This window comes from Saccoglossus kowalevskii, chromosome 7 (assembly GCF_978046115.1).
Source record: "Saccoglossus kowalevskii chromosome 7, keSacKowa6.1, whole genome shotgun sequence".
Classification (NCBI taxonomy): domain Eukaryota; kingdom Metazoa; phylum Hemichordata; class Enteropneusta; family Harrimaniidae; genus Saccoglossus; species Saccoglossus kowalevskii.
The window spans coordinates 21,883,000-21,896,305 of NC_140647.1; the positions used below are offsets into that span (position 1 = coordinate 21,883,000).

Below are 13,306 nucleotides of genomic sequence, written 5' to 3' on the forward strand. Positions count from 1 at the left end.
AAACATACACATATAACGAATAGATTTAATTATGATGAAAGTGTGAAGCATAGATGCTGTTTAATTAAAGTGAAAAGAGTTTAGTGAATTGAGAGGTATATGCGCAGTTTGCTTTATATCGTTTAAATAATTAAAAACAAGCATCGTTAACGCTTTCCAATTACTAACTGTTAAATAAATGTCGACAATTTATTACTTTTTTTTTTAAATATTTTAAAATCCATTATATCAACCGTTTCATCTACAATTTGTTCGAATTAGTGTCGATCGTGTTATAACAGTAATCAATATAAGTATATATCCAGTGTATATACATTCCAAAGCCCAAACGACACAAATTTTAGTCTAAATATAGTCTATTTAAATTTTGTTTTTTCTTTTAAATTTTGTTTTTGTGGAAAAATTTGCTGGGCAACTTGTCACTTTGTGACAAATAAATCCATCCTCCTAAATATGAGTTAATTTGATGTTCAGGTACTCGCTTTTCTAATCAACGAAATACAATATTATACTGAAGTTGACAACTCTATCAATAATGTCATTTCTCATTATATATTGCAAAAAGAACATAATTCAGTCAGTCTTTCTTACCAAAATATTACAGTAGTTTGCAGTTACCGGTATAAACAGAATGATTCATATTAGTGATCTCCCCATCTAACTGTCTAAGCATGGTGGCTAATATGCATATTATAATATCTAATTTGCATATTTGTTACAATAAAATAATAAACTTATGATATTCATTCGCCCAAGTTTAAGCAATATAGCTTTCTGTGGTGATGCTTGGTAATCAAAAAGCTGGCGGAGAATGTTGCATTTCATACAGTTCTGGAATGAACCATTATTTTGGAGGTGGGGTGCAACGGGATGACGAGGGTATCAGGGAAAAGAAATTAATGTACAGGCAAAACATCAAGTAGTCTGTACAAACAAAGTAATTAACATCAGGGGATAATAAGAAAAATATTAGACTATGGGAAAAATGTCTATAACTCTAGAATAGACCTCCCCTAGCGAAAATAATGGATGGTTCCTTACCTTTATATATACCTAATTAGGAATATAACTGAAATATTAATAATTTATACATGTAGATTAGTAATTAAATATACTTGGTATTTTAAGCCCTAGGGCAAGAGTAGATAGGGATTTAACCGTATGACCCACGAATGGTGTGGTTCACTCATCACCGTGAAATATGACCTGAATAGATGTGGTACCTGCTCAACTGAATAACTGTCAGGCTGACTGTCTTATACTGCTAAATCTTGTGTTTTGGAGGATGGTTAAAATAATTGGTTGGGGATGGGGATGCATGCTGTGTTGGTTATTTTGACGAAAAATTTTTTCATTGAATTTTCTAATTCTTTTTTTCAGTTAAAGATGTTTGAGCACAGTTCAAATATTGCACTATTGAGCACTGCACATGTAGTAGTAAATTATTATTTTTTTCATCCCTTGTCACTGAGAAAAAATATGACGAAATAATTTCACTATTGAAACCAGTGCAAATATCCATGACATTTTTAACTCTAGTTTCCTGAACGATTGTCCGCGGATCCCAGTTGTGAAAAATCATATAATCTTCAAATCAGATCGTTAATTTCCTGTTTTGGAGGTCAATTTCATCACAAAATTATAATCAAGACACCTTCTGATTTAGCAACTGACTTATGAGAACAAATTAAAGCCCCCATGTACAGTCAATGTGTCAACCATATGTTTGATATGGGTCCCATGTGACATAAACAACGTGTGTGGAATACATTGTGTGACTACAGCTTCCATATGGCTGCCTTTAATCCATTTCAATCGTGAGAATTCATTGATAGTCAAGTTATTTCATTTCCATATTTGCATGTGTCCAGGTGATTCAAATATAAGATACTTTATCACTGGCTATAAACAAAACGTACAGTCAAATATAATATTATACAACTAAAAAAAAAAATTGTCATTGGTAGTGTTTCTTAGCATTGCATTAAAGATGCGTTAATTATTTAACTGAATTCTGAGATTAATTAGGACATCAACAACGGGCTTCATCGTGTCTACAATGTCAGAGGTCTCATTGTCCAGGGAGTCTTTGTAGGAAAATTGTTGAGTAACTAAAAGATATAATTTAATTGAATGTCTAATTCCCCAAAGAATATTGGACTCAAATAAGGCTGGGCAGAACCTTGCTTGAGTGTGCAATTACTGTGGAATACTTTATTTTTGCCTTGGATTAATTTTCGCTATTTTCACTGAAGCAATGATTCAGTGAAAATAAAATCCAGCGAATATACCTTTTTTCCTTTATTTTACATTCAACTCGTCAAAAATCAGTGAAAATAAATTCCATACAAAACACCCAAAATGTCAATTCGGCGAAAATTAATCCCAGCTTACATAAAGTAGGTATATTAAAGTACCAGTACTATTAATTGTTCAAACTTTCATAGCTTCAAATGAAACAGTATAACTCAGAATTTTCTTTTTAAATGTATGTGTATTTAAATAGCTTTTACCTTGATACATGGCTTATACTTGGCAAATCGGGAGTTATAAAAAATGGTTATATTTTGCAGATTCCTGCAAATCAAAATATATCCTATTCTGACATAGAATTGTTAAATGAGATAGATATCAGACTTTTCTGGACTTTTCATGTATTTAATTCATTTTATCTTAATAATTATAAAAAATTATTTTAGCCAAAATTAATTTTCCATCGGGAACTGGTGGATGGTTGTAACATCGATATGTAATGAACCCTAATTCAATCTAAGTACCCATGCAGTTTTATGAACCCCACCCATGTCCAATATGAACCCTATAAACCATACAGTCTTATACCATGACTCAAATCATGAACCCTGTGGGAGCAACCACCCATATATATCATAACAACCCAACCTATATATATTACCCGATATATGAACTGCATATCGTAGCATGTAGACTCAACTCGTATTGTGTTGGCCCCAACCCTTACCATATGTACACCAACCCATACCATATAAATTGCAACCCATAACATATACACCCCAACCGATAACATATACATCCCAACCCATAACATATACACCTCGACCCATATCGTATACATACGAACCCCTAACATACACACCCAACCCATGACATATATACCCAATCTGATTAAAATCTGATGTAGTGTACGGGCTTTAATTATTTTGGCTATAAACTTATTTTAATTGTATTTTGTATTACTTTTGTTATTAATGCCTTTTTATTTTATTATTATTTTACTTTGATTTTGATTTTGTGTTTTTTTTAATTTCGCCCTACATACATCTGATCCGACGCCTAAATAAGTTTATAGCCAAATTAATTAAAATAATTATCAGATTGATATATACCCAACCCATAACATATACACCCACATCAATAACGTATACACCCAACCCATAACATATACACCCCAACCCACATCATATATACTCCAACCCATATCATATAAACCCAAACACATAACATATACACCCACATCAATAACGTATACACCCAACCCATAACATATATACCCAAACTCATAACATATACACCCAACCCATAACATATACACCCAACCCATGACATATACACCCCAGCCCACATCATATATACTCCAACCCATAACATATACATCCCAACCCATAACATATATACCCACACCAATAATGTTTACACCCAACCCATGACACCCAAAGCCATTATATATATACCGACATTGTATACTGGACTCAATAATGCGCATAGTGATACAAATAAATAATTCAAACCACCGAGTAAGAACATTTTCCCTATATTTCACTAGTGACATGTACTCGACATCTTTTCAAATTTATTGTTCATACTAAAATGAAAAACATGTATGAACATGTTATTTTTTTAATATTTGTTCCAAAAAAGAAACCAATCAACAATCTGTCGAGCGTTATTGGGAATAAGTAAATACAATTAGTGTTTTTCGTTAAAATTGCCATGCAGCTGCCCACTATGCACACAAATACACGACTTAATAGCAATATAATATTTATATACTGTAAAAAAAAAAAAAAAAAAAAAAAATTTCGTCTACATTTATATCACATGCCTGGATCTATCCCGCAAATGTCTATTTACCAGTTGTTGCTTTTTACTTTTATATTTTTTTTTTCGAAAGTATTAATTAAAGTTCTCTTAAAAACACTTAATAATTGATGGTGTAAACACTTAATAAATGATGGTATCTGAATCTTACCATATTAGGAAATGCACTCCAAATAAAGAATGATAGTATAATCTGGGTATCCGCCTCCAACCTTATTAGAAAATGCAAAAATAATATTACAGAAAATTTGAATATTATGTACAATCATCAAATTAAATTAACTATGTTTTTGCTTCATTACAGTACTTGTCATGTGTTGAGAGCTTGTCTTTTTTGTTGAGGTAAAAATCTACAAAAATATTCATATTGTTAGTGGATTCACGATGGATTCAGAAACCAATTCAGAGCAAGGTGTTGTGAATGCGCTGAAAACTATTCCTGGTAGTGAGAAAGGCGTGGAGTTAGGATTGATGCAGGATGCATCTAAAATGCCTACCTATGACGGCACATATGATGAGGTAAGCCTTGACTATTTTTGTTTGAGAAGTAATCTTATTATTTATTATGGTAGTAGATTTACATCCAATGATGGATACAGAAATAGATAAAAAAAAAAAATTTTCAAATATTGTTGTGTCAGGTGATAGGGTCAAACATTGAATGTCACTTTTTTTTTTAGCAAATTTGCAAGTGTAACTACTGATATATACATGTAGTAGATTTTGCCACAGATACCATAAGTCAGATTTGGATTTGTATAATGTAGGTAGCTGGGTGACTATCTTCCACACATGTAAAGTGACATTATGGCAAGAATTGAGTCCTAAGAAATCATAACAATGCACGCTAAAAATTGCGAAGGCTCATGGGTAGACACATGTTTGTAAAAAAAGACACGATATGGCCGTCTACCATATGTGCAGGTTTTAGCCCAAACTGAAATTGGATTAACCCAGTGAATATTTCTTCTTCTTGAGTATAACACTGAATACTTGTAACAAAAGCTTTGTGTATAAATCTGTGTCTTAAGACAACATAATAAATTAATTACTACATTACCAACAAAAGATTCCGTTAGCGCAGTACGTAAGATCTTCCTAGGTTTTAATAGTACATGTATGTTCATCCTGACAGGAAATTAAGCCAGGTGCCAACAATATAATATGACTAAAAGCTCAGGCTCAACTACGAACATAGTACCTTATATCACTTAGTAGCGTCTGATGTTAATAAAATTTTTACACATAAATTTTCAGAATTTTTTTGCAATTTGATGATTTTATGGCATTTATGAAGACAACATTTTGCAAGCTAGTATATAATTTTGTGTTTTTCAGTGACTCACACAATTCTCAGAAATTTATCTCTCGTTAAATTGATGTGGTTTACTATTTACGCAGGATATATATAATACAGAGTCGGTGAAACTTTCTACTGTCGTTGTATTCTAAGCATGTATATTTAAAAAGGCTTGAAGATATCTTGTTTCATAAATTTGTCCTCTGAAAATTTTTACGAATGCACTGATATTTTTTTTATATTATATGTGCATGTTTAAATTTGTTGTTGCTTTATAAGTCATCTTTCAGATGAAATCCAAAAATGTGCAGACCACTGTATTTACTCTATTAGTAACACATGTGCTTACGCTTATGTTATTGTTATTAGTATTATTACAAATACTATAAGGGTGCATAGAAAATCTCTACACATAGACGACCCTCACAGTACTAATTGAAGATTTGTTTTCATCCAGATTACGACACGATTATTCCATTAACCTTAAATATGTTTTAAACAAGTTTATATGTAATATACTAGTACTGTATTATAAACATGATTTAAAATCAAAATATTGTTGATATTGCTACAAAAAATAAAGATGTGTTTTTCCACATTGAACAGGTTTTCAATAAATGTTTGTAGATTTTGACATAGACCTATTTTATTTGGTTTCTCTTTAAATTGGTGAACACCAAACATTAATATGACTGAGAATTTTTCAGTTTACAGATGTTTTCAAAGTAATATGGTGAAATTTTTCAGTCAAGGGGTTCTACTTTCGTCATATCACATGTATAGTGTTGATTTCTTTCCAGATTGTTTCACTTTATTTTTTTTTTTATCTTCTGTCTGCAGGTTTTTGATTCTCTGACACTAGTAATTTTAGGTGACTCGCGTGTGTGTGAGGTCACACACACGCGAGTGCCGGCCGTACGTGCGTAACATTAAGTGAACTACTAACAATATTCTCACCTGTCAATCTTATTTATTTCACATGGTTTATCAAAGATCTCCCAAAGTGGTGTTTCTCTAAATATTAGCCACAAGACCTAACGATTCCCTGGATGCCGTTGAGTTATTCATGACTACAGTATGACACTGCATAATAATGAACCTTGATTCTTCTGCATGCATCTCTCTCATACCCTTTTGATAACACATTAAATCATGTTGTCAAGTCAGCCGACAAAATTGGGATTTCCTGCTCCAGTCCCAGGGGAATGTTCTTTTTATTTATCACTAAAGTAGACTATAAATTGAATCATTTTACGTCTAATTGAGGTCTACAATTATGTTTTGTATAAATACGAATCAATCACTGTGTTTTCACAGGGCATTGATTTAATTATGTGTGCTTTGCCTTGTACAGGTGCTCTGGATAGTATGATTTGAAATTTCAAGTGCCCTGCCAGCTCTGAAAAATAAAATCTTGATTGCTTGAGTTATGTGTGGAAAACACAGTACTGTAAAACCATTTATTTTCACTATTTTGATGTTTTGAGCATATTCACTGTTTTAATTTCACAAATTTGTCAAGCAAAGAATGAGTTATATTGTTATTTTACATGTTAACGTAGATTGAATTTAGCAAATTTTACTTATCAGCGAAATTAAAACCCAGTGAATAATTAATGCATAAATAAATAAATTTTCGATAGTTTTCCTGTAATTTCATATTTTATAGATTTGACGAAATGTAGGCAATAATTACTTGAAAAGTTGACAATTTTTTGCAATAATTTAAACATTTCTGTGATTAATTTGGACTTTATAATGCTTCTAAATCTGGAATTCCTAAAAACATTGGGCATCTAGATTTGACATGTCTACAAATATCTCAATGTTATTCAAGACAGACATGTGTCTATGTTATTTCAAATTTTAACATGTGTCAATGTTATTTCAAATTTTAACATGTCAACGTTATTTCAAATTTTAACATGTGTCAATGTTATTTCAAATTTTAACATGTGTCAGTGTTATTTCAAATTTTAACATGTCAACGTTATTTCAAATTTTAACATGTGTCAGTGTTATTTCAAATTTTAATATGTGTCAACGTTATTTCAAATTTTAACATGTCTCTATGTTATTTCAAATTTTAACATGTGTCAACGTTTTTTCAAATTTTAACATGTGTCAACGTTATTTCAAATTTTAACATGTGTCTATGTTATTTCAAATTTTAACATGTGTCAACGTTATTTCAAATTTTAACATGTGTCAACATTATTTCAAATTTTAACATGTGTCAACATTATTTCAAATTTTAACATGTGTCTATGTTAATTCAAATATTGACATAATTTTTGTGTCAATGTTAATTTAAGACTGACGTATGTCAATGTTATTTCAAATATTGACATGTCAGTGTTATTTCAAATACAGACATGTGTAAATGTTATTCAAGATTGACATGTGTCAGTGTTAATTCAGAATATCGACATACACGTATGTCCCTGTTCACTGAAACTTTATTCATCTGTTAAAATGCAATGAGGATGAAACATATCTTTTGTAGTAATATTTTTTTTTCATCATTGAAATCGTTTCAACTTATACAAGGTGTGTAAAATACATTGTTCATTTACATGAAATTTGAGCTGCGGTATGACTAGTTTGACAATTGCATAATCAATAACTCTTTGATGTTTGCTATGAAATCAGTAAGATAAAGTTGAAAAGAGCGCCCTCAATGTAGTTGACACTGCAATTGACTAGTACCGGTATATTGCGTTTACATATGGCACTGGTTAATTCATCCACAATAGTACTAATTCATAAACACTTCTACATGCCATTTCAGCAAATTTAGCTCAATGATGAATTAATGTCACAATCTTAAGGGAAAAGTCAGGACTAACAACATATTGCTCTCAGATGAAAGAGTTCGGCAAATGTAAGAAAATGCAATTTACAGTTTTTTTATATCACTTTTTATTCTCTAGATATTTAGTTAGTCCATCATCTTGATTCTTCAGCAAAGGATTATGGGTAAAGTATGAAATCATATCCAATGTTGTGAGAAATTGATTTCATCTATAACTTCAAAATTGAACTTCAAATTGGTTGAAAGTTTAGAACATGCCAAACATGCATAACAAATAGTTGTCATGGCTACAGAACTGAAAATATTCATTTTTGTATTTTTCTACCGAATGCTGCCGTAAATTTTTTTCATATTTTATACAATTTATGTCATTTTATTTTCACTGACAAAAATAATGATTTTTATTTATTTTGCGTTTTTGGCAATATATTTACTTTTTTGTTTATTTCTAATTTCCATTATTGTAATTGTATACATGAGTAATATCGAGGATATGATGTCACACTTTACCCACAATCCTTTGCTAGAGAATCAAGATGGCGGACTACATAATACTGATAAAAATTTGAATACATGTACATTGTATCTAGAGAATGAAAAGTGATATAAAAAAAAAACGTAAATTACATTTGTGAAGCTCTTTCATCTGGGATTATTAATTTAGCTAAAGTGCCAACAATCTTGTTGTGAGAATATACATTCATCTTGAATTAGCTATGACATTACAAATTAGATAAAATAACATGCATGCTAAAAAGACGTGTGTTACAGTATATTCTTTAGTAAATGATTTTTTTTCATGATGTTAGTGAAAGGCTTGTTTTATTTTAGTTAATATTTGAACTGTATATTTACTCTCCATTAATATTAAGTGCTTGTGTTACTACTGTATCTGTCAAAGTTTTAGGTTATGTTGGTCATGGTTAGTAACCATGGACACTCGAGAAGGCGAAAGTTTGTTTGGATACTGACAACTGGAGTTATAATCCCATATTTTTTAAAACTGTGGATGTGAATGTATAATATTTAAGAAAGTGCTTCTGTTTTCTGGCTGCTCTTAACCTACATCATATACGCTATACACAATTTAAAACATAAACACTACTCACAGCCGGGGCTCAAGTTCATGATTTTGTCTTCACAAACATCATCTATTGAAGTTCAAAATATAATTTTGAAAATAGTATTTATTTCTGTGCAACTAGTTTTTTTTTGGTCGTCATCAGAATGTAAATATTCCGCTTATGTATAGTGTATATACCGGGACATACATCCAATGAGTGCAGTTTTAAAACAGTAGCCCCCTCCCTGCAATTGTAGTAATATTATGAGGTTATTACGAGGATACCTCAAAGTATCCACATAAAGACAGTACAGTGATAGAGCATGCATATTGACAGATTGGTACCTTATAATGTTAAATCCAGTTGACAATAATGCGCTGCAATACTGACATTACATACATAACACATAAAAGGTAGACACCCACCTCTCACTATAATGGAATATCCCAAATTCTCTGCTTGTTAATTTCGTTTCTGTAACACTGCAGTTTACAACATGCTTGTACTGTTATTTTGACACTGGTTGATTCAAATTCCTCCTGTAAATCCATCATTTATTTTATCCTGATTCTCGGCTAATAATTATCACAATGGAGACGGAGAGTTTACAGTTGGGAGAAAAGCAACTTATACTAGCTAAGAAGGTAACAAATGTCCATCAATATTTTTGTGTGTGATTTTGGACATTAATGGACCTGTTCAATGTGATTTGTTTTTGTATATTGTATAAGCACTGAGGGAATATTATAGAATTGATTTATTTACATAGCTTAATTATTTATGCAGGTCAACAATTAAAATACATATATATATATATATATATAATTGATCAACTCTTATGCGCATATTTACACTAATATGTTTTATTGCTTGTAATAATTCTGTGTATACTGTATATAGCACTTTACAAATTTATTATTGCAATTTGCAAAAAAAAAATATTTTTAGATCTCAGCTTTTGAGCGGTTTAATAATAATTCTGCAATCGAATCAATGAACCTGCCAATTGCACTTTGTTTATCATATCATATTATTATCAGACTGTATAAAAACCTTAAACGACAACGTTTTGGTAGCATGTACTATCGTAACCATGGAATTTTGATCTGTCGTGTCTTAACGTCAGGCACTTTAGAGATACACGCTTTTTAAATATGTTTATAGAACCAGCTGTTTTTCAGGTATTCTTCACAAAATAATACATTTTAATCCATTGGTTCTGCCTGTGCTGTAGCTAAATCCATATTAAGTGGTTTATACTTTATCAGGTTTCTGTGATACAACACAGAAAGGTTTACACTAATACCCTTTCGTTGACAAGGCTTTTCTGAATAATTTGAGCACTAAACAGCTGATCCCTTTTTCACATTTTGTCTGTGGTTATTGTAGTTATTTTGTCCTCGTACTTCACTATACACTTAGGTGAACGGACTTCAATCATTGTACATATTTGTTGTTTATTCTGATTATACCCAAATAGCGCAATTGAAGCCCTTAATTGCCCTCTCGCGTTGAAATATAGATGTTGTAACTGTGTATAATGTCATTTTCTGTTTTCCCCTTGACATATGTCAATCACAACTAATTGGTGTCAACAACATCAAATGTCACATTGCTGAATAATATTAGCACAGAAATATGAAATATTATGCATTGCCCCATGTCAACAATGAATGCACATGAAATATGTGTACATAAAAGAAAAATATAACTTGTCTTTTTTTAAATAATAAAAACATAACCCAACGTGGGTTATTATGTATGAATTGTAGCTTTACACAAAAAGACAATATTTTGGATTATTCTAATATTCACTGATTGTAAAAAAAAAATACCCGCTCTGATATATATCATAACTATTCAAAATAGCATGAATTAAATTTCCATTTTTGGTTGTCATGGCAACTATCGATAATACCACCTAGACAGAATAATATGGTTGATTTTAAAGTAGAATTTATTTGATTATAATAGTGTGGGTGGCAAGTACTCGAAAACGTTTTTATAGTAACAACATTTTGCAAAATTTACCATGATTTTGTGTTCCTGCTGCAATTTTTTTTATAAATATCATTGACACCAAAAATCTGTGAAAATTTATCTATTGTCAAATAAAAATGTTTTTTTCTGTATTTTTTACCTTATTCAGAACATGCATATCTCAGAGTATTCTAAGTTTCAACTGTATTTCATAATTAAATATTATTAATAAAAATTGTTTTAATATTTCATATTTGATATGAGTGAGCTGCATACACACTACATATCTTATATCTTGATTTATGTATAACCTAACATATGGTGTATTACTAGGTCATATTATTTTTTATGTCTTTGGGCCTAAATGAGAGACTACTATACTATCATATGAATATACTGGTAACGCTGTCTATTGACATTTTCACTACCAGTTCTCTCTTCCATCACAAATTCACATAAAAGTCCTTTTTATAGTCTGCACTTCCTTTCAGAAAATTGGGACAAAAATACACACATTTTTTGCGTAAAAACTGAGAATTGAATCAAATTTTGTCTGTTGCCTCCAAAATTAGGGGTCATTCCCAGAAATATTGAAAAAAATAAGAAAAAAGTGCAATAAATTTGGGCGAGAAAATTGGGACAAAAATAGACAAATTTTTTTGAGTAAAAACTGAAAATTGAATCAAATTTTTTCTGCTGCTTCCAAGATTAGGGATCATTCCCAGAAACTATTGAAGAAAATCAAAAAAAAGTGCAATAAATTTGGGCGAGAAATTCTGGTGGTGAAATGATTAACGTACTGCACATTGAGTTTGTGCAATGATATATGTCATTTAACTTTGATATCTTCATTTTTGGAACTGAAATAAAAAAATAAAAAAAATGCTTCAGACTTTGAAAACAACAAAAATTCAGCAGGTAAAGATTGATCTGGAAATTTAGATCTGTCTTTTTTCTCTGACTCTGTTACTGGATATTGTCTGAGGTTACTATTATTTGAAGGCACTTTACAAGGTTTACGCTAAAGTCAATTGGATTGACCGTAGGATTTAGGTCAAATGTTTTTATTACACTTATAAATCAGCAGAGTATCGACAGTGAAGAGATTAAAAGGTGAACATGATTCTAAACTTAATTTAAAAAACTATACATTTATTTATTGAAATAAGTATTTCGTTTAGAATTTTTTAATTACGTGTATTATATTTGCTCTATTAGAAGCACATTTCAAACAGAAGTACACATGTACTGAAAATTATATAAATACTGGTGCATCATATATCATTATAAAATATATTATATCAAATTATAGTTTGTTATATTTTTTGTTATTAATTACTTTTGCATACCTTATTTATCTGGCAATAGAGCATATTCTTCATTATTTGCATTATTTGCGTTATTTTTTTTTATTTAAGATTCATATCAGAGAATTCTATGAAAGTTTCATTGATGAGATACAGGCACCTTTGTAGAAAGATTTAATAGATATCACAGGTTTAAAGTTTAAAGTTTGAAGTTACCGGGTTTTCATGCATATTCTATAACAAGAATTCAGTAAAAGACAAAAAGTTGTCACTTATAAGTTGGCAGAAATCATATTCTAGTGGTGATTTATGTTTGGAAACGCTATCAGATGCTACCCACTGTCAGACCAGCTGCTTTAACGATCATATACCATTAATGCATCAGAGAAAAATTACATTTATTTTTGGAAAAAGTTGTAACATCATTTTTCAAAATGACTTATGCCTCATATACAACATCTGCCGTTCAATACGATGAATGCGCGTACTTATTGCTGTATTACATAATTTATTTTATTCCTGAAAACATAATTCAACAGCGGCGTACTCTTCAGTAGAATTAACTCGATAAGCGCCATTTTTTCAGGGTCTATACCACAAGCTTTCACTCATTTTGAATTGCCGCATGTTGAGCTTTAACATCACAGTGCTGTAAATCCATAATTCTCTCACTTCTCTTGCAATCAATTTATTCTTTACATCTGACAGCATGCTGTGTTTGAACTTTGACCCATGTGTACATCATGTGGTCTATCCCTCACTG

General features: G+C 30.8%; 1 protein-coding gene across 3 annotated transcripts in view; it reads left to right on the forward strand.

The window, feature by feature from the left end:
* The window catches only part of LOC100373283 (putative sodium-coupled neutral amino acid transporter 11), a 62,307-nt gene that overhangs the window by 7,517 nt on the left and 41,484 nt on the right, over positions 1-13,306 (forward strand). For 2 of the 3 annotated variants that reach the window (XM_085501300.1, XM_006822054.3), the window contains exon 3: positions 4,382-4,596. In XM_085501300.1, coding sequence (XP_085357426.1) covers positions 4,462-4,596 — 135 coding nt within the window. In that variant the 5' untranslated portion in view covers positions 4,382-4,461. Of the gene's footprint in view, positions 1-4,381; positions 4,597-9,723; positions 9,901-13,306 lie in introns of those variants that run through there. The other variant, XM_085501301.1, reaches the window with a different exon arrangement.